Here is a 23,888-nt window from a genome sequence, read left to right on the forward strand (position 1 = left end):
TACCGTGTGTGGCTGACAGAGGGCGGAGACAGAGAGAAACTCGAGGTTCATTGAGAAAAACCTGGTCCCGACCAGGTTAGGTTCATAGAGGCTGTTACTATGGTAACTGACCGAGAGCTTAAGTTACCGCTCTCTGTGAAACAGGCTAGAGTTACCCCTCTTTCTCTGGTTTGAGTTACCTCCCTTTGTGAAACGGAAAACTCAGAGTTTCCTTCATTTCAGGCTTAACAAACTCGGAGTTTTCACTAAACCTGCTTTGTGAAACGGGCCCCTGCTTTGTGAAACGGGCCCCAGACCTGCAGGATCCTCCCATGACATTTAGATCCATTGTATGGTTTCCTGGTAAGGTGCAACAAGAATGGTCAACAATTTGTACCGACATTCTGCAGCTGAACTCGGGTATGTCTGTGGAAATACTTCAAACATGTTGTTTACAGTGGCATCACCCAAATGTGTTGATTCTCAAAGACATATGCAAAGCCAGTATCTAGCTTTGTTGACATCCATGTTTACCAGCTTGCAGTCTTCTTCTTCCCTGCCTTTGTTGTTGCATTGCAGTGATATCTTGACACATTACCACCACCTTCTGGTCAATGGACCAGTATGACACAATTGGTCAGACTGTGCATTACATCACCCGTTTGCATGGTGCTATTGTGTACAAGATAAACCATTGATAGAAAAACAGCTCCATGCACAGCTCCTACGAGAGCTCAGAAACCCCACAGGGAGCAACAGCAACAGCCTTTCAAATTAGCTGATACCAATGTTAGAGATTGAAGTTGGAGACAAAAGCACTGAATGTGGAGATAAAAGAATTAGAAGGAAAATAATGAATAAATACTAACATCTAAAACCTACTGTCCAATGATGGAAGGAATGCACAACATACTGATTATCTGGAGGCATGCTAAGGCTCATGGAGACATTCATATCAAAAGACTTCATCGTCTAGGGAGCACTCATGGTCATGAGTGGCCATTAGTTTCCAGGAAACCAATGAATACTCTGAAGAAATATTATAGTAATTTGGCAGTGCCTGTCTAGATATCTTGCCCCGGGCCGAAGTGACCTACCAACAGTAGGCCTTGCTGCCTACACTCTGAAAAATGAATTTTTGATAAGTGGATTTTATACACCTCTGACATACTTAACATTATGAATAACGATTTAGTCCTGTCCTTGACTGTTTGTAACCTTTGACCTGAACTTTTCCGTATTATCCTTTAAGCATCGCAACAGCTCAAACCAAAAAAAAGACACCAATTAAAACTTTTTTCAGTTTGGCGCCTTTGTGTCAACACCCTCCTTGTAGCTCCACTGTAAACTGAAAGATTGCTGTCTGTCTGAAGTGTATAAACATGCTTCACTAATATCATCCTTATTTCCTGTGTGGTGACAGTGTACAGAGCCCAGACACAGCTTCAGTCTGGACTTAATGACTACAGCACAGGAAGAGACGCATTGCAATTATGCAACTGCACATTCACTTTGAGGATTGTGTCAGCTGCTGTTTATGCACAACTGAAATAAGCGAAATACTAAACCAGTCCTCTACAAGAAGGAATGGCTCTTTTTTACATGATCCATCTTGCTTTAGACTTCTTTTAATGCTAGCAAAACACAGAACACAATTATTTTTTTTTATCTTACATACACTAGCACACAAAATATTAGGAGGTCCTGGCTAATGAAGTGGAGGTTTTGTTTTGTTTTTGTTTTGTTTTTTGTTCCTTGACAACCAATACTATTTTTTGACCTGAAGAGGTCAACAGCTTAGATTTTGTGCAGATGTTTGTCCACTAAACTAAAAGTGACTAGAGTTCAGTGAGATATCATGACATTAACCAGATTAAATTTGTTTAAACACCATTCAAAGCTACTAAAATCCTCACCTATACCATGTCAGTGACTGCTGATAGTTTTTTTTTTATTATTATTAAAAAGACTTGATATGCTGTTACACTGATATATCTTTATAACTGCACATTATAATAGGTTACCAGTAGTAGTAGAATCAGATATTTTCACATACTAACATTAGCTAGCTGCCACATGTTAACTAGTGCCTGTTCTCACAGACGAGCATGACTTTAGTTAGAAGTTCCATTTAAGCAAGCCCAGTTCGACAAGAATAAACAAAGGCAGAGGGAAACAGACCTGGTGTTCATGCCTTGCGCTAAGTGTGTAGTCATGTCAGAGGCTTCACAGTGGATGTTGGCTTCAGGAGGAGTGACTCTCCTTCCTTAGCGTGCAGAATAAATTACTCTTTGCCGCCTCCCCACAAACTCCTCCCTGACGTGTCAAAACATCGACTTAAAGTGAAAACTGTCATAGAAAAAAACTTTCACAGAGAAAAGACTGACATGAAGAAAAAAATCCAAAGATCAGAATATACCATAATTCCAAAACACATCATAAAATTATTTTAATGCCTTTGTTTTGTCATTCATTGCAACCTTTTTCAGTGCCAATGCTTATTTCACTGCCAATGTAACTTTTTCTATCCAAGTGTTTCAATGCCAATGTTTCCTTTTTCAGCTCCGCCTTTGTTTTCATTGTCAGATTTTATTTTCAATGCCAGTATTTAAAGTCACTGTCCTGGTTCCATACAAAGCAGGCCACTGGCACAGAGCCCTGAAACTTTCAGGCTGGCAGTGGGACAATTTTTTTTGATGTAATCTGATGAACTGTATCTTTGTTTGAGAATATGGGAGTATGCACTATTAAGGCACAGTATCATCAAACCACTTTATCAGCTAACTTTATCTTGGGTTTGAAGCAAAAAATTCACATCTTGAGAGTCAGATGACACAAGAAACAGCAGTGGTTGAGATATGTAAAATGTCCCGTAGGTGGGGATCTGTTCATCTGGACCTCAAGCAGTTCTTGTTCAAATTCATAACAGACATCTGCTCACCCAAATATGTGCAGCCAACCAAGCCCAGCACTTTCTTTGCAAATGTTCAGGGAATCTACCCTCATCCAGCTGGTAAAAGTTCAGAAGTGAAAGCTGCTGATTTCTGCTGTGAAATTCATCATTGCACTGCAGCTCAATGAGCTCCAACTGCAGCTGATGTGGGGTATTATCAGGGTCCATGGGCAAGGGAGGGGAGAAAAGCAGGAGAATATTCTTTTCAGGAGCAGCACTGAACTCTGCAGAGAGAGATGTGATGGCGGCCGCACACCTCCTCCTTTACACACCAATATCGTCCTGTGGAAAACTGTCCGTGTCCTCATGCAGTGAAGGGAAATGTGAGGTGCTGAGATCAGTCTGTGACAACTGTCCAAAGGTCTTGGCGTGTGCATATAGCTGGCTCACACCTGCTTCTTGCCTTTGTAAGCTGATGTTTAGTGCATTCAAAAGCTTTACTGTGTCAACCAAAAATTCCAAATCTGCCACCCAGACAGGATCCAACGCTTCTGATTCCCCAATTTTCCTCCCTGAGAGAGACAAAGTGCTGCAACACTGACCCTCAGCTGATAACATCTTCATAATTCACCTCAATGTCAAGCAGGAACTGCTGAAATGGGCGGTGGTGGTACAGCGCTTTGGAGTGAATTAAGCTAATGGTCTTTTCCACTGGTTTCACAACATGATCCCATATCAGATGTTTGGTGCAGAGAATTTGTTGGTGAATTATACAGTTGGGTTTAAACTGTTCACTGACTTTATCACGTCAGTGTACTATCAGTCCATTTCGTCCACCGGCCGTAGCGGGCATGCTATTGGTAACCAAACTTTGCCAAAAGCTTTCACAAAAAGAAAAGTTAGAAGAACTTAAGAAGAAGATGAAGCTAGAGACTTCAGAAAATCTGACACCTGGAAGGGTCCACCAGCATAGCCACGCAGAGCTACAGAATGGTGCTGCCACCAAGAGAAAAATGTGATCTTTAATGATTTATTAAAGGCCCAATGTGTAGGATTTAGTGGGATCTATTGGCAGACATGTCATATAATATTCACAGTTACATTTTCATCTGCGCATAATCTCCTGAAAATAAGAATAGTCCAATCGCAGGGGAAGGTGAGGCGATGACTGTTCAGTTTTTCATAATCCGCAACCCGTCCACTCGATGCCACTAAATCCTACATGCTGTGCTTTAACTCTGTTTGACAGTGCTGGCAGGTTGTAAATGAAACATTTCAAGAAGGATCCTACAGGCCATAGAATATCTGGCCTTGTGCCATGATTGGCCCCCAGGCTGGACTTTTGGTGATTCGAATTGCTTGTTTTTTCCAACCGAAACACAAAAACATCCAGCAATGCACAGCAGGGAAGATAAGCAAATGTTCACATGGGTACAAGCTACAAGAAGTTATTCTTTATTAATTCATTCACGTTATCATCTGTTTGTGGCTGTGAAACACTTTGTCACACTGATTTTGAAAAGTGCTCTACAAATACAGTTTTACTTATTTACTCACTTAAATGATTAATCGAACATCAGAGTAGTTACTGATTAATTCTGTCCTCTGTGTGTGTGTGTGTGTGTGTGTGTGTGTGTGTGTGTGTGTGCGTGCGTGTGTGTGTGTGTGTGTGTGTGAGGGAGAGAGAGCGAGAGGGGGAGAGAGAGGTGGGCGGGCCCTGGATTAGCTCCATCCCACCTCGGAAATACCAACCAGGTGCCTTAGCTCCTTCCCTCCCTCCTTCACTCATCTCCACGGGCTTTTCCTCCACAGCTCCATCCCTCCCTCCGCTGCGCTGTGACGGGAACAAACACGCAGTAAACAGAAGCGATGTCCGCGCACTGAGGGAATCCCTCCGCTTATCTCCGCCTGTGTACCCGCTCTGCATGGCTCCCGGTCTGCCGGCCGGACAATAGACAGCCCGCCTGGCCGCTGCAGCAGCAGCAGCAGCTTCTCCACCTCCTCCACCCGGGGGAGCTTTCTGAGTGCTCCTGTCTAGGGTCCCCGCAGCACCCTCCGCGGCTCCAGATGGCTGGGCACGAGTGGGACGACTGGTTCGAGCGGGAGGAATTTATCGGACAGATCAGCGACATGCGAGTGCAGAACCTGCAAGGTAAGAGCATCCCGGCTTCTGCTGCGATTCTTCTGCTGTTTGGTAACAGTGAGCTCCGCTGCAGGACCGCGGTGAGTGGCCTGGCCACGCAGGCACAACCTCTGCACACTGTGCGCTCTCTGCGAGCGACTTTAGGACGCTTCGCTCTGATTTTGGGAACTTTGGGTTGTGTTTGGTTGCCTTTCAGCGGTCACAGCGGCTCTCAGAGTCCCAAACTTTCCAAACAGAGCTCCGTGTCTACCTGTGGTGGTGACAGAGGACCGTGCACACAGCGATCAAACCGCCGTCGTAACCGCGCTGGTGTGTGGAGGCATTTCATTCATTAGGTGCGTGTTAGTGTGTTTGGTTCCTGGAAGTCACGTTCTGCCTCACTGCTCATGAAAATATTAACTTAGAGTGAATTTAGAAGCTCTAGCCTGCTGCAGAATTCAGATAAAAGCTGAAATGATGAGTCGTTTCATTGATTAGGTAGCCTACATTTCACCTAATGATCAATAGCTTTGATTACCGATTCATAAATTTTAATGTCATTTAAGACCCCGTGTTTGGGTTTGGGACAGTTGGTCTGATAAAATGAGCAATTTAAACAATTTCTAAAGTGCTGTTCATCATACAGCTCATTCTGTACATCCTGTAGTATTTCAGAAATTCAGAGTTTTTATTCTTTATATTTGTCAAAGAATGGAATTCTTGTGTGCATGTGTGTGTTGTTGGTGTATGTCTAGTACACACTGTCAAATCAGCTGCAGAGTGACAGGGTCGTGGTCATTACAATTCCATCCATTTGGCATAACAAAGTGACTTCAGGCAGCAGGACGATTCTCTGAAGTGCTGATCAGATGGTCATGGAGCTTTGGACCAGTGTTTGGTCTCCACCAGAGAAGCTGATTAGAATCAGATTTAATGACCAAGTGCACATACAAGAAATCAGACTCCAGTTTAAACGTTGCACTCTGTGTACTTGCAAAGGAAAAAAGGACATACAGCTCAACGAGATACAAAGACGAAAATCCAAAACAGGGCAATGAACAAGGCAATAAACAATATATACAATGACATTTCTGCATACACGACGCGATGGAGGTGGGTGGAGGGGGCTCACTCGTGTTTGCTGGAACTGCTTCTCTTTGGTGGGGCGTCTGATGTCAGATGATAGTGATGATGACGATGCTACTCACAGCCGGTTTCCCAGGTTTGGGGGGTCAGTCTTAGGAGGACCCGAGTCTTGAAACGAGCTGCACACAGTCGCGGGTCGTTACTTTGCAGCTTAACTGCCGTTTTTATTGCATGGAAAATGTACTCGCTGTCTTTTTGTTTTTCTGAGTTGCTTTTTTGTGTAGTTCTGAATGCGTCACTGGCCTCATCAAACAGTCTTGTGAGAGGCATTTGGCCAGAGGCGGGACGTCCCCCTCTCCATTGCTCTTCCTGCCTCTTCTGCAGTGGATTTATTCGTGTGTGATTATAGGTACAAGTTGAAAGAGGCCCAAGTCGTTGCTGTTAGCTGGACTGACGCAAGAACCTGGTGTTCACAGTTGATGTTGTGCTGTGGCCACTGGAAAGTTCTTGGATGATGTCACACTTTCTACCTTTAGCCAGTTATTCACACAAACTGGAGCCAAAAAAACCAATAAAATGAACCCAGAAAAGCTAGTTACATCACTTAAGCGGGGAGATTAACTGTGTACCCTTTTTTAGAATTTAAAACACACACCTGTGATAAAATATTCTAAATTTAAGGTTTGCTTATTAGCTTTTTTGTGAGCCCTGAACTGTATTTCATGGGCTTTTTTTCAGAAAATGGATCTTTCTCAGGTGTTTTCACATCACTGTTCTGCACTCGCCATCAACAGTGTCAGTTTTGTTACAGGGAGTTTTCCTTTCTTTCAAAAAGGGAAATGGATTTGATGGAAATTCGCTGTGAATGTTCCACAGACAGATTAAGTCAGAGGACAGCGGTATAATTGAATACATTTCTGCTGCAGAAGTGTTGTCGCACACACTGGAGACCATGCTGGGACACAGACATGTAGACCAACACTTAACCAACAAGCAACAGGTTTCACTTACACTATATGAATTGCTCTGCTGGACTGGAGTGAACCTGTGAATCATGTGGGAAAATCGAATATCCTGTAAGAGTTGCCAGTTTGCCAAACAGGGCTTTACAAAGATTAGAGGAGCAGCCTAACAACAATTGCTCTTTAAAGTGGAAGTAATTGATGTAATGAGTGTGGTAAGAATGAAAGCTTTGTTCGCCACTAACCCAGTTCATCCCAAAGCCTCGAACAGCGAGATCTCCTGATGCATGCGAACCATCACTGCATATTATGCACAGAATACAAGAAGAATAGCGCAACAGCATGCAGAGATGCATGAAGTCAGCGATCATAAGACTCACCACCACCCACTAATAAAAACCAAACATCATTTATACTTTAAGAAAAAATGCGTTTGTGTTCACCCACTGAATCTGAGTCCTGTTTTGTCTGGTTTCGACCAACTCCTGAGAAAATTATTTCCAGCATGTTCACTAACTCGTCACCGCAGTGTGATGCTGCTAGTAGTGTACAGTGGGTTTAGCAGAGCCTTTTCATTCAAAGCAACTGCCTGCTGCTGCTGTTGGAAACCAGAGCGGTGAGACTGAAACAAACCAGTGTATGCATGAAGCAAAATGGTTGGCTAAAAGAAACTGAAAACCTCCGTAGAGCTGAGGGAAACCGCAGAGTTGGGTGATTTGTTGCTGCGAGCAACCCCTCGATTAGTGCAACTTTAAGTACTCAACAAGCGCTAATTTCACTATTTATCAAAGATAAGTAAGAAAAGGCTAAAGTGAGACCGGCTGCGGTCATACTTGCAGAGAAATGGTGTCAAAGAGGCACAAGAAGATCTCTCTCTAAAGCTTGCTAACATCAGCTAAAATGAACCCCTTTAAGATACTGGTCATACCAGACCAGGTACAATGGTAACAGCAAAACCAAGGCGCTTTAAATGAATGCAGTATAAATGTGTTATTCTTTCAAAAGTCCCACACTCTCATTTTAAGTAAACAAACCTTATAAGGATGATCAGCGTGACTCTTCTCACCACACAGACTGCACATGTAGGTGATGAAGGTTTGTTTCGCCCTCAGGGGCTTGGTACACGATAGGCACTGGATGAAGGTGGATAAAGTGGTCCGCCCCCAAGCCAGAAACAACACACACAAGTGGATTACAGTCAACTGTGTCTCTTATTACACCTGGTGAGCCACTGTTGTCCTGGAAACACACAGCTGTGAGTTGCAACACAGTCTTGGCTCAGACATCAGAGACGACAGGATAAAACTGTATTGGAATGTGCTACTAATAAGAGATTAGATTTAATCGATTTTTCTCTTATGTTTGTGTAGCAAATAGGGTGAAGGGCTGTATTTTAGGCGGAACTGAGATGGATTCTCAGGTTTTAAAGAGAAAGTCAGAATTAGTCCAAAGTATAGGATAATTCAGGTTTATTACGACTTTTGCGATATTTTCTGTTATTCCCAGTAGTATGAATAACTGCTCATGCTTTGTGGCTCGTTGGACTTGTTGAAGTGATGTTGTTCCCAGATCTCCCAGTTCACATAATGTTGTCATAACCAATAGAGATGATGTTGTTGCCCTTGTATTTTTTCGAAGTCCTCTTTCATGCAACGCACACTTGCAAATAGTCAGCACTAAGTGAATATCCTGTTGGTTTGTCCTTAACATTCTGCCATATTCCCAGCTTCAGGGGACAGCCACTCTTGCATGTTCACATGAAAGTGCACCAACAAAGCGTACAGTTTGGGCATTGTGTGTCGCTTTGCAGCCGGTGGACATGCAAGGAACATTTTTGCACAGGATGCATTGGATTGGCCAGAGGCAGTGTGAGCCAGTGTGTCAAGCCCATAAGAATGTGATAAACTGTCTGCAGCAGGATCACAACCTTGTGCACTAATGACTAGGTTGCAGATGTTAGCTGCATGAGGGCTTGAGTTCTTCCCTCCTGGCACTAAACTGAGCTTTTACTGTGAACTTGGATTCTTTTTTTTTTCCCCAGCCTCTTGAAAAGATGCAGAAGTTTAGTGCTTTTGTCCATATTCTCTGCGACATTCACAGATGAGCCGGAGCCGTCTGATGAGCGGCTGTGATCCTCTGTATGAAAGCTGGAAGAGCAGCGAGCGCTTTAAAACAATGGCCTGGAGGCTGTTACATAACCCATGATGAGACGAGGAGAGAGGGAGGCAGCTCCCTCTGCATTACTGTGCTGGAGTCCCTGAGCTGAACGTTCCCACATCACACATCCCACACAGCTCTCTCTCGCTCGCTCTCTCTCTCTCTCTCTCTGTCACACACACACACACACACACACACATACACACATCATTGCCTCCCACCTGATCAGGGTGCAGGTTCTCTCTGAGTACTGTGAACATTGCTGGTGTGAGATCAAGCACTTTGCTGGTACTGTGTGCTGCTGTTAATATTGCAAGTATGGCATAAATCTGGAGACTGTGCCTTATTTTCAGAGGACTGCGTGATTCTGACCATCAGGGTTATCTTGGCTTGTGTTTGGAGGCTTCATATTATAGTTAGGGTCTAAATCTCATATCACTATGGGAAATGGGGGATCCAGTGTTTTCCAGAAGATTGCCTAAAAGCCACCATATTGTACTTTATCAAAGTGCAATGCTAACTCGCTCGTGTGCCCTTTTTCAATTCGACCTTTCTGGAAACATGAAACACGGTGGATGAGGAGGAAAAGATGTAGATGGCAAAGGAATGAAGAATCCTTGTAAAAGCAAATCTGATAGAAGAGGAACTGACCAAAATAGAACAGGATAAACATGAAACCTCACAGGACCTGGTTCTGTTTTGGCCGTTACTAGGCTACAGCTTCTCCCCCTTGTTTGAGTAGTAAGGTAACATTTATGGCAGGGTTTAGAAAGACCGTGCCAACACACAGTTTGTGGTCAAAGAATGATCTGCCTCAAAATATGGGACAGAACACTTTTAATCTTTGGGAAACAGTGACAGGTGTTCATTTTTGATAAGAGTGTGGCTCATGGTGTTCTGTCCTGGACTTGACCCTTTGCTTCAAATGCCGTCAGTGAACATGTTGTAAGTCATCTACAATGCATATTTAGGGCTTGTTGTGGTCCCAGCCTCTGCCCTCTGTCTCCCTCCGTGGTCTGTATTCCCATGTTTTCAGCCATTGTAAGAAATAAGTAATGCACGGAGAGCTGGAGTGTTTTAATTTGGCTTCAGTTTTACCTCTCTTGCAAAGTTTGGGAAAGTGTGTGCAGCCACCATCTGTCAGTGCGTACATGTCCAGTCCTGCGCAGTACAGAAGTCGTCTCTGAGTCTACTCTGAGAGGCAGAACGACGTGTAAAGGATTCCCCGTGAACCACCGCGCTGAACAACAAACTGCAGCGTGCGGAGGAGAGTTCAACTGAGCCAAACGTAGGGGCTTCTCCCATTGTGCTCTGCTGACTCTCCGCCGTCTGAACGAGACTGTCTGCAGACAGCGGCGACAGCGCGGCCTCTGCTCCTCACATTGGGCAGAATGTGACGTTCTTGAACGTGTGCCCAGACCCCCTACATCCAGGAGCAGGGTGGATGGCAGAGAGCCTCGGCCTTCTCAAGCTCCGCTATGAGTTTTGTGGAGGTTAGAGGGGGTGGAGGCAACAAAGGTCCCCTCTCTTTGGTTTCCCCCTTTGTTCTTTTTGAGTTTTCTCTTCCAGTCGTTCAGCAGTGCTTTTATCAACTGTTTCAGAAGTCTGCTTGATTCCCAGCAAAAAAAAAGCTTTCTCTGCACAAACACTGATAAGTAACAGTAGAATTGTGATGAGGCAGCACATGTTGCACGCACACCATGACACTCGACTGTGCTCTGACACCTCAGTGTGCTGCAAGTTAAATAAGATTTTGCATGCTCCCTGATTGCTTTCAAGTATAGCACTGTGGGCAGATGCTAGTATACATGCTGCAACTCCAGCTGCAGGCCTGTATTCACACAACACTGTAATGATTAAAGGAGCTCCTAACTGGCCCAGAAGGGGGTGTCAGTCCTCACATGTATTAGTGTGATTCACAAAGCATTTTAGTGATCAAACCAGCTCCTGAGAGAAGGCAGTACAGTGGACTCCTGAGTCACTGACACTGCAGATTGTGCAACACAAATGAACTTTTAAAAGCACACTTAATGGTGGTTAATAAGCACCCAGTCAGATGACCAACAAATCTAGACAGTTATGTAACTTCAGCTGATTTGCAACAAACCAAAAATGCTCTTCAGACCCCACTTTGTTCAGCAGTTCATCAAATAATCACCAACTGCAGTAAATGCAAGAATATAGCTGATTTCAGGGCCGTTTATGGAGTTCCTGGTAAATTGGCAGTACAGGTAGAATTGCCTAATCAAAGGATGAAAGTGAAGTGAACCGGAGGGAGATAAATCACAGCATCCACATGCAGATGACTGAAGAGAAATCAGCTCAGATGTTCGTCTTTCAGAGGGAGAGTAGTCACCTGGAAATCCTTAAAGCTCAGCGAAAGTCCTAACACATGAAAAATGGCAATAAAAGTAGGATGACACACACACACTGCTGTGTTCAGGCCTGTTCTTCTTCAGAGTTTGATGCTACCGCCCGCATCTCTTAAGACTCCTACAACCAGTTCAAGAGCAAATGTGTTGTCATTTCCGATGGTAACAGGTGTTATTAAAGGATCAGTCGCGACAAAGCTGTACAAACAGTCTCCACCGTGGAGTTTATGTCAGGGGTGCTGCAGCAGGGCGTGCAGTATTCATTTGCTTAGACAAAGTAGCTGTTGCTCCTCTCTGGTGATGTTTCAGCACGAAGAGACAGAAGTCTGACAGGAGTCCTCTCCGCCTTTGTTCCAGCTCCCTTTTTGGCCAATTAGCAGAGGATTGACTTCACAGGCTGAGCTGGAAACAATGGAAGAGCTCAATGGACTAATTTAATAACAGGGTGGAGTTGGGAAACTCCTACAAATAAGTCAAATCCGGTTTTTAATTCATCATGCTTTGTTGGTGACAAATTTCCACCCTCTGTTCTTGTAATGGCTGAAAGCGACAGTATAATCCTGCATAATTTTATCAAGATGAATTCTTTTTTTCTTTAATTCTGTCCACTGTGTCCATTCATTCTGAAAGAGTGATTCACTCGTCGCACACACGCACACTTTCAGTCACCTCAGCATTCACAACAAAAGCGACTGACTCACAATCGCGCAGTCACTCCCTCCTTTCCACAGATTAGACTCTAATGTCAACACATTTTGAATAGCAAATATCTGCAAAACCGATCCGTCGCCATCGCCCTCAGCTGCGCTCTGTGTCACGTGCCATCTGCCAAATGTTGACATGCTAAACTGCTGGTGAACATGAGCGTGGCCATGTTAAACATTATGGTAGAAATGATGATGTTAGCAGTTCGTGGAGAGCCCCACCGTCCCACGGAGCTGATAATGTATAATGAATGACTGATGAGACATTCTCCTCACTGTCCAGCCTGGTATCACACCACCACGTATCGCATCATGTTGTGCATCGCCTTGATCTTTTTAATCATGGTGTGCGTGGACTGAAAGTAACAGCAATTCTGTCATATTGATGATTTCTGAGGAGATTTAGTGTAAAAAATGGCAACAGCAAGCATGTCCTCTGAAACCTTTTCCGTTGTCATCGATGCTACTTGCAGCATCTTTCTGTATTTGTGTGTCTTGTCTGAAGATGCAGCAGGTTTCCTAAACGCTGTGCATGTGCTGTTGTCTTAATTTGCTTGTGTTTTGTCTTCTGGCCACGTGTCTTCTGAGCTGCATGCTTTGGAAACCTTTAAATACTATATCCAGATCCTGTAACATCCTTTCTCTCGCAGCAGGTGATGAACTCAAGCTGAAGAGCGAGATAGAAAGTCTGTGCTCGGTGTAGGCGTGTTGAAGTGTGGGCTGACAGGCCACATGATGAACAAGCAGGTGATGAATAAGCACCTGGTCTCTGTGGAGGAGGTGATGAAACAATAAGGCACCGAGGGGAACTGTGCTGCAGAGATTCTCCTGAAGGCGTCCTTATTTCAGAAAGTCTTTTCTTCACTTCAGCTGAGGACTCGGAGACATGCCTCGCCTCTCTCCTGCGGTTATTTAATGGCTGAATGATGGTTTGAATGTGCACTGACACATCCCTCAGGAGAATCTTTGGAGATAATTGAGATCATTGTGTTGATAAAAGGTAAAAAAAGGGAGACAGAAGCCAAGTGTTGTGAAGGCACGCTGCCTCTCAAATAATGCAAAGCAGGGAGCAGATCCGTCAGCTTACATAACTTTGGCAAACAACTGCAAGCTCTTACCTGCTGTCATTGAGCTCCACAGTGTCTGTATTTGATTTATGTCATGGCGGGTAATTGAAGGCAGAGGAAAACAAAGCGGGCCACTGTATATACACATAGACCTGAATTATCTCTGAACATCACAGAGAGCTGAGCACAGCTGGAGAGGATCCAAGGCAAACACTGCAACAGCTGGGCTGACCGTAGCGTTCATGTTGTCGGTCCTACTGTGAGCTAATGTAAGCTATCAGCAGGCCGACAAGAAGGGAGTCAGTGCCAGGACAGCAAACACACAGTTAGCTGTAGGAAGGTCAGACAGACTGGACTGAAGCTATTAAAGGAGAACATTGAGTGGGATTAAGTGCAGTTAGTAGATATTACAGTTCTCACTGAAAAATGTCTATCTTTTAAACATTTCACATAAAGCATGTATCACTGTGAGGGATGTTGAAATGGAGTTTTTTTTTGGCTCTGATCCCAATGCGAGCCCTTTAACATCCCCAGTACCAAACTCATATTTACCTAAATGACACAGCTGCCCGCTGCACGCAGCCACTTACGTTCAAAAATATGTTTTTGTGCCAAAGATGGTCAGTATACAGACTAATTAAAATGAATATGTACACAGCAGCAGAAGATATATGAAATGTTGATTAAATATCTACAATATGTGATACGCTAAATACTGTAAGAACTCCAATACCGAAGGTTCTGGTTCAGTATAACTGGTCTGATGAGCTTCACTTGCTGAATTAAGCCTCTCTTTTTAAGAATTAAGCATGATATGAATAAAAGCAGCTTAAAGGCAGAATGTGACTCCTGAAAGTGACGTGATCAGCTGATCATTTTATGAGAGAAGACATCAAACTCTGACAAAAACACTGTTTGTTGTTCCAGTGGAGTTTCTACCCTCACAGATGATCTTTGGTCAAGTACACACACACAAACCCTGACAACAGCCACCTTTCATTTCACTCTGTCATCAAGTCGCTCACAGTGACAGCTGACAGCTGACCTACCCCCTGTTATATGGTATAACCTGCAAACGTGACGGTCTGAATGAGAGTGAATGAATGAATGAATGAGGAGCTGAACGTTTTGCTCTTAATGAATATCAAAGAAGAGAGATTAAAGGTTCAGTAACAGATTTCTTAGCATCTGAGCAGATCCATATATTTTGCCAATCTGGGTGTCAAAGCATCAGTCATCACCAACAGCAAACCTTGCTAAAAAAGATTTTTCACATTCACACACTCTTATTTTCACACTCACGTGCAGTGAAATGCTTCACGGTAGAGCCCCGCTGTCCGTTCGAGCAGGGATAACAGTTCATGCTGGAAATCTAACATCAGATCAGTCTTAGTTCATGAGTTCATGCATTTGTTTTGCACCTGGCGCTTCCTCAGAGCTCTAACTCGTGTTGATCAGCATGTCAGACATCTGCATCACCTGCTTTTCTTTCATAGGATGATGACGCCATTTATTAGTTATTAAAAACAGAGTCAACTCAGGGAGCTTACTGAGAGCAATCATCATTAAACACTAACCACCAGGCGTCATGTAACACTGATATATAACATTTGGTTGTGTAATTCTGCAGCATTTCTTCTTCTCCTGTATGTTTTTTTCTTCTCCTCACTGCTCGGCCACGTCAGCTCCACTCACTGACTGAGCGTTATGATGATGCATATGCGTGAGAAACAGAGGGCATATGATGACAGGTGGAGATCGTACCGTCAAGTTAAAAGCAGGTGGGGGTGTCATCCCCTGCCCGAGGAGGAAGTGCACATGTGTGAAAATGTGGCTCTAAACCTTAATTGGCTGGGGAATTGATTGATTAGTCAGGAAATTACTCAGTAACGAGTAATGATGAGCCATCAATAGTTTAATTTTTCCAAGCCAAAATGTCAAACATCCTCTGATTAGAGCATCTTGTTTTTTTAGACACAAGAATTTAAGAAATAATCAGAAATTGAATAAAGCTCAAATATATTTTTCTGTCTTAACACAAATGAGTTGGGACATCTGAACATCTGGAGCACACATGCTGTTACCATGCATGTGGACAAAGAGTTGAATAGTAGACTGTGTTTCTTCTCTTGTTGCCCAGCTGTTTAGGTGCATCCTGACGTAAATTCCTGTTGCCTAGTGCAGCTTGAACTCACTCCCGCTGTCTTTACCAAGCCGATACCTGTAAAACCATTCCTGGGATGTGCTACTCAACAAGTCTGACCAGTGCTCCTGTTATAAAGCCAGGCCCGTCCCCCCCTTCTAAAAATACCATGTCTCTTTTTAAGAGGTCAGTCGTTATATTGTGAGATAAACCTCCACCGGTGGGTTATGTAAGCCTGGCTTAGCTCACTCTTTGTCTCCAGTCTATGATTGGGCTGGAAGGCTGGTTTTTATGAGATGCAGGTGGTTCCCTTGCCAGAGAGATTGCACTCAACTCAAGACCGAAGCAGAGCTGCCCTCAAAGGGTTAACAGCAATGATGAAAGAGCGCGCTGTGCCTCACCACGCGGTGTTTCTAAGAGACGCTGCTCTCAGGTTGACCCAAGGCATTCTCTGAGCAGGTATAAGCGCTGCAGAAAAACACACACTCACCAGGGATTGCTTTTCAATTTTCCACCGATTCAACCTGAGCTGCTGTTCCTCTCTCTGCTGATGTTTCACTTTGTTTTCCCCTGGCAGTCATAGAAGGGTTTAGGTCATCAGTGCTTTTGTTTTTCTCTTATTCAGAGGCAAAGCAGAGGTTTGAGCTTACCTTCACACACCTGTTGAAAGCTCATTTATTTTTGAACCTAATCCGTCCTCCTCGCTTTGGTTTTTGCTCACGAAACGTTCAGTGTCTCCTGATCCTCAGGTGTTGTGTGAGCTTATCACTTAAATCTTGTCCTTTGAGAAGCTGCTGGTTGGTGTAATCTGCTGGAATGTGGAAGATGTTTGATGCTGGATGACATCAGCCCGTGCGTATTGTTGAGCGCTCACTTCAGTCACTTGAACAATTGAGACTCGCACAAAGGCGGTCTGTCTGATTGAATCCAAGGGATCAAAAAGCCATTATCAGTTTGTGTTGTCTGTTAAATATGTCTGCAGTTAAGTCGAAGGAGCTCAGAAGATCTTTGTTTTCCACCCTCACTGTAAACACACACCATCATGTTCATCAGGGTTATGTCATCCCTCTGAGGATACACAACTCTTAGTTTATTTTCTGTACCCTGAATCATAGATGAAACACATGGATGAAGAGGCAATCCACGGCTATCTGAAGGGATATTTCTCGTTAAACCGAGTTTGGAATTACACCTTTCTGCTCTCCTGAAGCCAGCTAATCCATACTTTGCTGAGGAGAGTGGAGCAGCAACGGTCAACAGTGCTCCTACATATTACATCTCTTTTTTTTTAAAAAAATTGCAATGTTTCAAGAAAAACTGAAGGCTGATTTTGACACACCTTTTTGTGTACAAACACATGGACTTTTATGATTCTGTTGTGCATATTTTTACATTTTCAAAAGGGCATATTTGTAAAAATAGTGTCTAAGGGTTGGTTAAAAGTGCGTTGTGTGACTACACCAGAAAAGGGGATCTAATGACAGAAATAGATCATAATATTCCTAATCATGTTTTAATCAGCATATAATCACGTGAAAATAAGAATTGTTGCATTTTTGTTACCTTGAGCCCTTTATATCTCCAGAGGGAGTGCATCCTCTTCCACGCAATCCTAGATGCCACTAAATCCTAAACACTGGACCTTTAAATATGGGGATATTATGGTGCACATTATTAGAGACTGTTTCCTGGATGACATTCCTAGCATTGCATGAAACAAATCAGCCTTTGGTGTTTGTCCCATCATAACAGTCTACATTTGGGAGGACCCATTGTCCTGTTAAGGTTGTATTCCACTCAGAAAGTGGAAGCTAGTTAGCCTAGTTTGTTGGCATTAGAAGTTTTTTAATCAATTTGTTGACTTCTCTTATTTTGATCAAATAAGGAGACAATATGCAGACGTTTGATTGACGTTTGAATGTTAATTTCAGTTGGACTTTCATTTGGACTTCTTAAAATCAACAGCGCACATGTGAAAATGGCTGTTGAGCGCTCTGTTTTGTGGAAAAGTAGTGACTCTCATGGTTGGCAGGTCGAGTTATTTGAAGCCACTATAAAACTGCAGCCTGAGGCACTTTCTAATCGGCTCGTTTTCAACCTCGGCCATTTGCTGCTTGGTAAAAACCATTGTGGAAACTGCTCGGTGCCGCATTTCATGCCTTATTGATATTAGCGTTAACCCATAAATCATCTCTTTTTGGGATCATGTCCTATTGTCGCTTTCGATAACATCCTAACTCCTCATGAGCCACGCCTTGGAATAAGATATCCACACATTCAGCAGCCATTGTATGTGCATATGCTGTGTAAATACACTCTGTCAACATACGAGAGATGAGTGGAAGCAGAAAATGACTGATGGCCTCTGGTCTTCCTCATGCAGCATTACCTGATATGTAACCATGTCTTAGATGCTACAATGGAGATGTCTTTAAAACACATTTATGTGGCTATTTTACCTTAAAATAACAGCATCAGAATCATGTCAGTGGAACACTGATTGGTAAAAGGGATTCACTCCTACTCTGCGCCCTGAACGCCTGTTCTTCCACTATGTAACTTGGGTTGCTGGTTACGATCTTCCACAAGAAGTGCGTAATGCTTCACGACACTACGCCACACACCACCTACTATGTCACTGATATTGTTTGATGATTGTTTCTTGTGTCGCGCTTGCTTGATGTTTGTCTGTGTTAGCGAAGCTGTCGAGTAGTTGGTTTTTTGTGGAGTCAGTGTCAGTATTAATGAATGCACAAATGTCTTTTGTGATTTATGTATGAAAACAAATCTGCATATGAAAAACAAGCTTCACAAATGATTCTGATGCCCACACAAATCCTTCTTGCTTGAAATAAATGGAATGGATTTCCTGTATTTCCTGTTTAAATGCATTTGTTTTACATTTACATACAATGATGTTTTTGTGTGCATTGAAAAAAGGTCATGTGGAGAAGTGGTATTTATACCTAGGTCCTGAAATACATTTGTGAATCTTTGAGATTGATCTGACAGTGGTGTATAGGTACATTTCATTCAGAAAATACTGGGGTGCCAAATTGCAAAAAAATACCAGCTCTTGCAGAGTGTTGCCTTAGTTCTGTTCTAAAGCAAAACTAAAGCATTAGATATTCTGATGGGCTTTCAGTTCACTCACACTGATGTAATTAAGCTTTACCTTATTCTCTCATCAAAGCTACTGACATATTTCTCTGCTGGAGCCGAAGCTTTTACCTTCAGTTGAACCCTTGGCTTATTTGTGCAAAACTCTTTCATCATTCAGCCAAGCTCTTGTATCTGTTGACCTTCTCAAACCATAAAGAGGTTCTGTTTCTGTGTACAAAGAAGCACTAAGCACAGGTATTTACCCTCCTGTTCAAGGACTGGTGAACAGGGTTTATAGTGCTGCTCTTAATACACGCAGCTTAGTCACCCAGTGGTGACTGTGCTAAGCAGACAGCGTGTGGTCCAGGGACAATGATACGAGGACCAGCACTTGCATCCTGCCACTGACGGGTGATTACACAAACATGCTGATTAGATTATAGGGAAATATCATGTTTCTGTTGCTCAACTGTCAGAAGATGATTCAGAGGAAGAAGTATGCAGTTTGCTATCTTGGCTGTAGGACAACCAACATAACTGATATGAATCGGTCCAGATCGTTTTGTTCTCTGCCGTGACGATGGTGAGGTAAACAGTAGAAATACCCTGTTCACCTGACGACGCAATCTACTAGGAATGTGTTCTGGTTTTCCCTTCACCACACTGTTGAATGTGTTTATTATTGAGAATAGAAAAAGTACAAAAAAAAAGCACATTTTAGGCTCTAAATGTATTCCAGTTTGTTCTAAATATTTTTTTCCTTTTTGCCCATTGTTATTTGTCTCTCAGAACCGGAAATGGTTTGGATGGGTATTTCCAGGTATCCTGTTTCCCAGATTAAAGGTCCAGTGCATGTGGCAGATCTGGTACATGCAGAAATGGAATATATGATTTCATTAGTGGAGAATCATGGGAAAATGAAGATCGTTGCTGTGTTGATGTTTCCCTGCAATGAGCTGGTCTTCTTCCATGGAGCCTGCCATATTGGACCGCCATGTTTCTACAGCAGCCCAGAATGAACAAACCAAACGCTGACTCTCGAGAGAGCCTTTTGTGTTGCCCACCAAAGGGCAGGGTGAGGGGAGGGGTATTCAGTTGATGCAGTCTGCAATCTTCACATTGGAGCTTTAAACTGTGCTTTACTTTATGTAGCTAATGCTAATATCAGTCTGAACATGGCCTTGAAGGGAAGTTCTGGTTTTCGTGCTGGATATTTATTTAACTTGGGCCTTGCTTATGTTGTATTGGCCATCATTCACATTTGTACAATAGTTTATTTTAACCATGTTTAAAGCTGAGATCTGGAAAAGTGGCAGCATTGCTAAAGATGAAGTCAGACGTGGCGCGAAAAATGAGCTGAGTGAGATTTACTTTAGATTGTCGGAACCCATTTGATTGATCTTAAACGATGAGCCAGCTGTTGCACAGTCCAGGAGAGTGAATGTAAAAGCAGAAATCCTGTCGCCTTCCAAAGCCCAGTTTGATCTGCGCTGGGACAGTTTGGAAGGTTTACTGCTCACTATGATGAAGTGACATTTAGGCTCTTTGTATATAGAAAGCAAATGTTTCTTGAGATGTGTGAAACCTCCTCATTCTGTGTTTCAACCGTGCCTCTTGTTTAGTTTTCTCCTCTCGTCCCATAACTGATGAACCCTTACCTACAGATAAGTTTGATGGTCAGCTCAGCTGCTCGGATGGTGATTGGCTCATGTCTTATCTTTCATGTTTCATTCTCTCAAATCTAGACATTGTCCGCTAATATGTTTCTTTATAGTTTTATTAGTCTTCACAGGCACCTTTTAACATGTTAGTCCTAATTCTTTGTTCTAAGATCGGCTTATTTAAAAGACTTTGTTTTTGAGCGAGACAGTTTATTGATCATACTGTTAGAATTGATGAGTGAGTGATGCAGGTGAACTGTATGTGGGTATTTATTCATTTTCTTGATTTTCCTGTCACTGTGACTCAACATCGGTGAATGAGAAAGGCAGGAAACAGGGCTGATGACTCTCCTGTAAATGATTGATTAACCATCCAGAGCCAGAGCCTTTTCCTCTGATGGAGGCAGGTTATGTAATCATGCTTTGCAGGGCTGGGTCGTAACTCCTGACAGTTCTTTTAGGAGCAGTGACCTTTCATATTCTTCTTAAAACTACTTTCTAAATACTTTTACTTTTTACTAGTATTTTTGTTTTTATCCCAAAATTGATCAAATTCAAGCAAATACCTTCTCAATTTGAGTTTAAGGTTTGGTTGTTCTACTAATTCACCTCAAATTCAATAACTACACACTGCCATTGGCGTATTAAAAGCGTTTTTAGTCTATGCAGGACAAATTTAAGCTACTCACTGTATAAACATCTGAGTCAGATGATTTCTGGATTGATTCTGATGTATTACCTGAATCCTGAGTTTTTCTGATGGAAATTAACCAATTCCTTTTCTCTAATTAGCATTGGTTGCTATTTGTTTTATAGGGATGCCTGATAATGAATTCATTAAAGAGAATGTTGCTGGTGAAACTGATCTTGGTTTTCATTCTGTAAGCATTTTTTTTTTTTTTTTCAGGAAACAGTCATTTTTGATAAGCACTGGGAGAGAGCAAATATGGGTGGATGTAACCGTCCTGTGTGGCTTTACATGTGACTATTTTCGTACAGGCTTACCCTGCTTCATTCAGCAGTGTGCTGCTCTCATGATATTGCCACGATAATTCTGATAATTCCTCTGCTCCTACCATTTGTGTTTTGTAAAGACACCAATCTGATGTCTGTAGAAAGCTGGCTGGCTAGCATTAGATATCCGAGTACATGAAAAAGACAGACCGAACACAGTGGAATCTGCACACCGATTTTCATGATGCAGACATTTCACACATCATGCAGCAACAAAAATTTTAGTTAATCTAATAATTTCAATATAACCTTAGTTCCACCTGTGCGTTTCCTATTATGACAAATCCAAACTTCCTGCATGTCCCCTGTTGCCATTTACTCACACTGTCAGGCCAACTGTTCTGGTATTTATTCCATGACAACAAACTCTTGTTGTTTCCATGAACTTTCAGTAGCGAACATGAATATCAAGATAGTAATCGTTGCTTTTAGTAATGATTAACCTGACAGTAGCAGGACAAACTATGGAACTGGAATTTATTGTCATTCCAAGCGTGATGCACAGTTGTCAGTCACAACTCGGTCCACTCAGGATAATCCATAAAGTCTGTGGTTTATGAACGTGCTTCATCTACTGCTGGCCTCAGGAAATGCATTAATTTATTCAGTCTGACTAGAAGCAGAAATAACATGTAAACATGAATCCACACTGGGGCTGAAAAATTAAAGACCAGTGGGGGGAATACCAAATGTAGAGCAAGGAGCAATAAGAAGATACTTCATTAAACATAAATTATTACATGAATAGGTTTAATTTTTTAAGCAAAATTTGTTAATTTGCGTCTTCCTACCTCCTCAGACAGATCTGAAATACTGATGACGACAGGTAAGATGATGATCGAGCCCCAGAGGCAGGAGGAGACCGAGCCTTTCTGTGAACTCTGCAGTTATGTAACGTGATGCAGCACCACAGTCGGGATGTCCCTGTCAGAGCCGCTGGATGAATATTTCAATGCAAGAGCTCTCCTGTGTTCTTCAGAACTGTTACAGTACCTTTGGCTACATTCAGACACAGACTTCCAATCATGCTCCCAGTCTGATTATGATGTGCACTGACACAAAGAACCTCAAAAATCAAAGAGTCAGGAGCATCTGTCACTCCTCTCGTCATCTCCTGTCTGCGTTCAGAGTGAATTTGGGATTTGGATTGGTGGTTCCAGAGCATCTGCAGACATTTCTTTTTACTTTTTAATCACAGGAAGTCGTCTTTTTGCTCATACTGGCACCTGAGAAGACTGAAATGAAATGGCATGGGAAGCAGCTAAAAATAAATAAAAGGCTTTGTAAGGTTTATGTTAGGTCAGTTTAAACCCTCACAGAAACGACACGACAGTCATCGATCACCATCTTGGTTCTGGTTAGTCCCAGAGCTGCAGAGTTCTGAATGAGCTGAAGTCTCTTCATGTATTCTTGCAGGAGGTCAGTAAATAGTGCATTTCAGTAATCGAGTCGGCTTGAAATAAAGACGGGAATCAGTTTTTTGTCGTACTGGAGCTATGCTTTTAAAGTGGGAAAATGAAGTTTTCATCACCTTGTTGATGTGGGACTTGAACTTTAGATCTGAATCTAGGATAACACTGAGACCTGTAACTTCAGTTTTGTCCTTGTTTAACTTAAAATGCAAAGACACTGAATCCGTCAGCACGTTAGCGTGTCGCTCACTACCGTGCTTGTTTGTAACCGCGACTGACAACATTATCTTCACCTCCCCTGTCGCTCCTCTGTTCTCCTCTGCTCTACTCTGCTGTGTGTGTGTGTGTGTGTGTGTGTGTGTGTGAGAGAGAGAAGGGACAAAAGTGATATTAATGAATGCAGAGTGAATAAAGGGGAATCACTACATGCTCGTACTCTTGGCGTAACTAGTTTCAGGTAATCTGAAGCTTTTAAGTGGAATGGACCACAGACTGCCCTCAAGCTAGATTCATTCATTCCCTTTGGAGGTTTTAAAGCTTTGTCATCTGATGTTCACTCTCGTTCTTAGCAGTTCTTTGTCGATTGTGGTTGTGTGGCCTGATTTGTGTGTTTGTATGCATGTGGTTATATTTTAATGAATGTTTCTCTTCTTTTCTCTCTTAAAGGAGATCTAAATCCAACTGCGTGATTAAATGAAGTTTATCATATGAAGATGTGCCAGTTCCAACTTTTTGCTTTTTAGGAAAGTTTGTGTGTGTGAAAAGAGCCACAGTGGATAAAATGCATGCTGTGTGTTTCCATATCCATTAATCTACCCCCTGAGTGAATATAGGACAGTTAACTTGTGTTCTTTGGGTGGGATTCAGAAAGCAAAGAACCACAAAACCCCACAATAGACTGTTTTTCATAGATGTGTGTTCATTTATAGCCTCCCAGGAGCTGATAGCTGTTTAATTATATTTGCTTGCTCCCTCCGTTCCCTCCCCTCTGCCTCTGTGGCACCCAGAAATGTAATAAAGAGTTGTCATGTTAAATGCATCATTCATGTAGTAGTCAAAAGGCCGCTGCGGCCATGTGGACACAGTATAGTCAGCTGAGCCTCCTCTGTTTGCATGGCAAACAAATTAATCACAGCTCTCGAAGTCTGAGAGGCCTTATCTTAGGCTAACTTGACTCAGACATGCACGAAAAGGTGGCAAAGTGTAATATGCTG

The 23,888-nt window shown here is 42.7% G+C and overlaps 1 protein-coding gene across 3 annotated transcripts in view; it reads left to right on the top strand.

Moving 5' to 3' along the window:
• Window positions 1-4,655: 4,655 nt before the first annotated feature.
• clmna (calmin a) overlaps window positions 4,656-23,888 on the top strand; it is a 42,968-nt gene continuing 23,735 nt past the window's right edge. For all 3 annotated transcript variants that reach the window (XM_076748105.1, XM_076748106.1, XM_076748108.1), the window contains exon 1: window positions 4,656-5,024. In XM_076748105.1, coding sequence (XP_076604220.1) covers window positions 4,940-5,024 — 85 coding nt within the window. In that variant the 5' untranslated portion in view covers window positions 4,656-4,939. The remainder of the gene's footprint in view (window positions 5,025-23,888) is intronic.

This window comes from Chaetodon auriga, chromosome 14, assembly GCF_051107435.1.
Source record: "Chaetodon auriga isolate fChaAug3 chromosome 14, fChaAug3.hap1, whole genome shotgun sequence".
NCBI lineage: Eukaryota > Metazoa > Chordata > Actinopteri > Chaetodontiformes > Chaetodontidae > Chaetodon > Chaetodon auriga.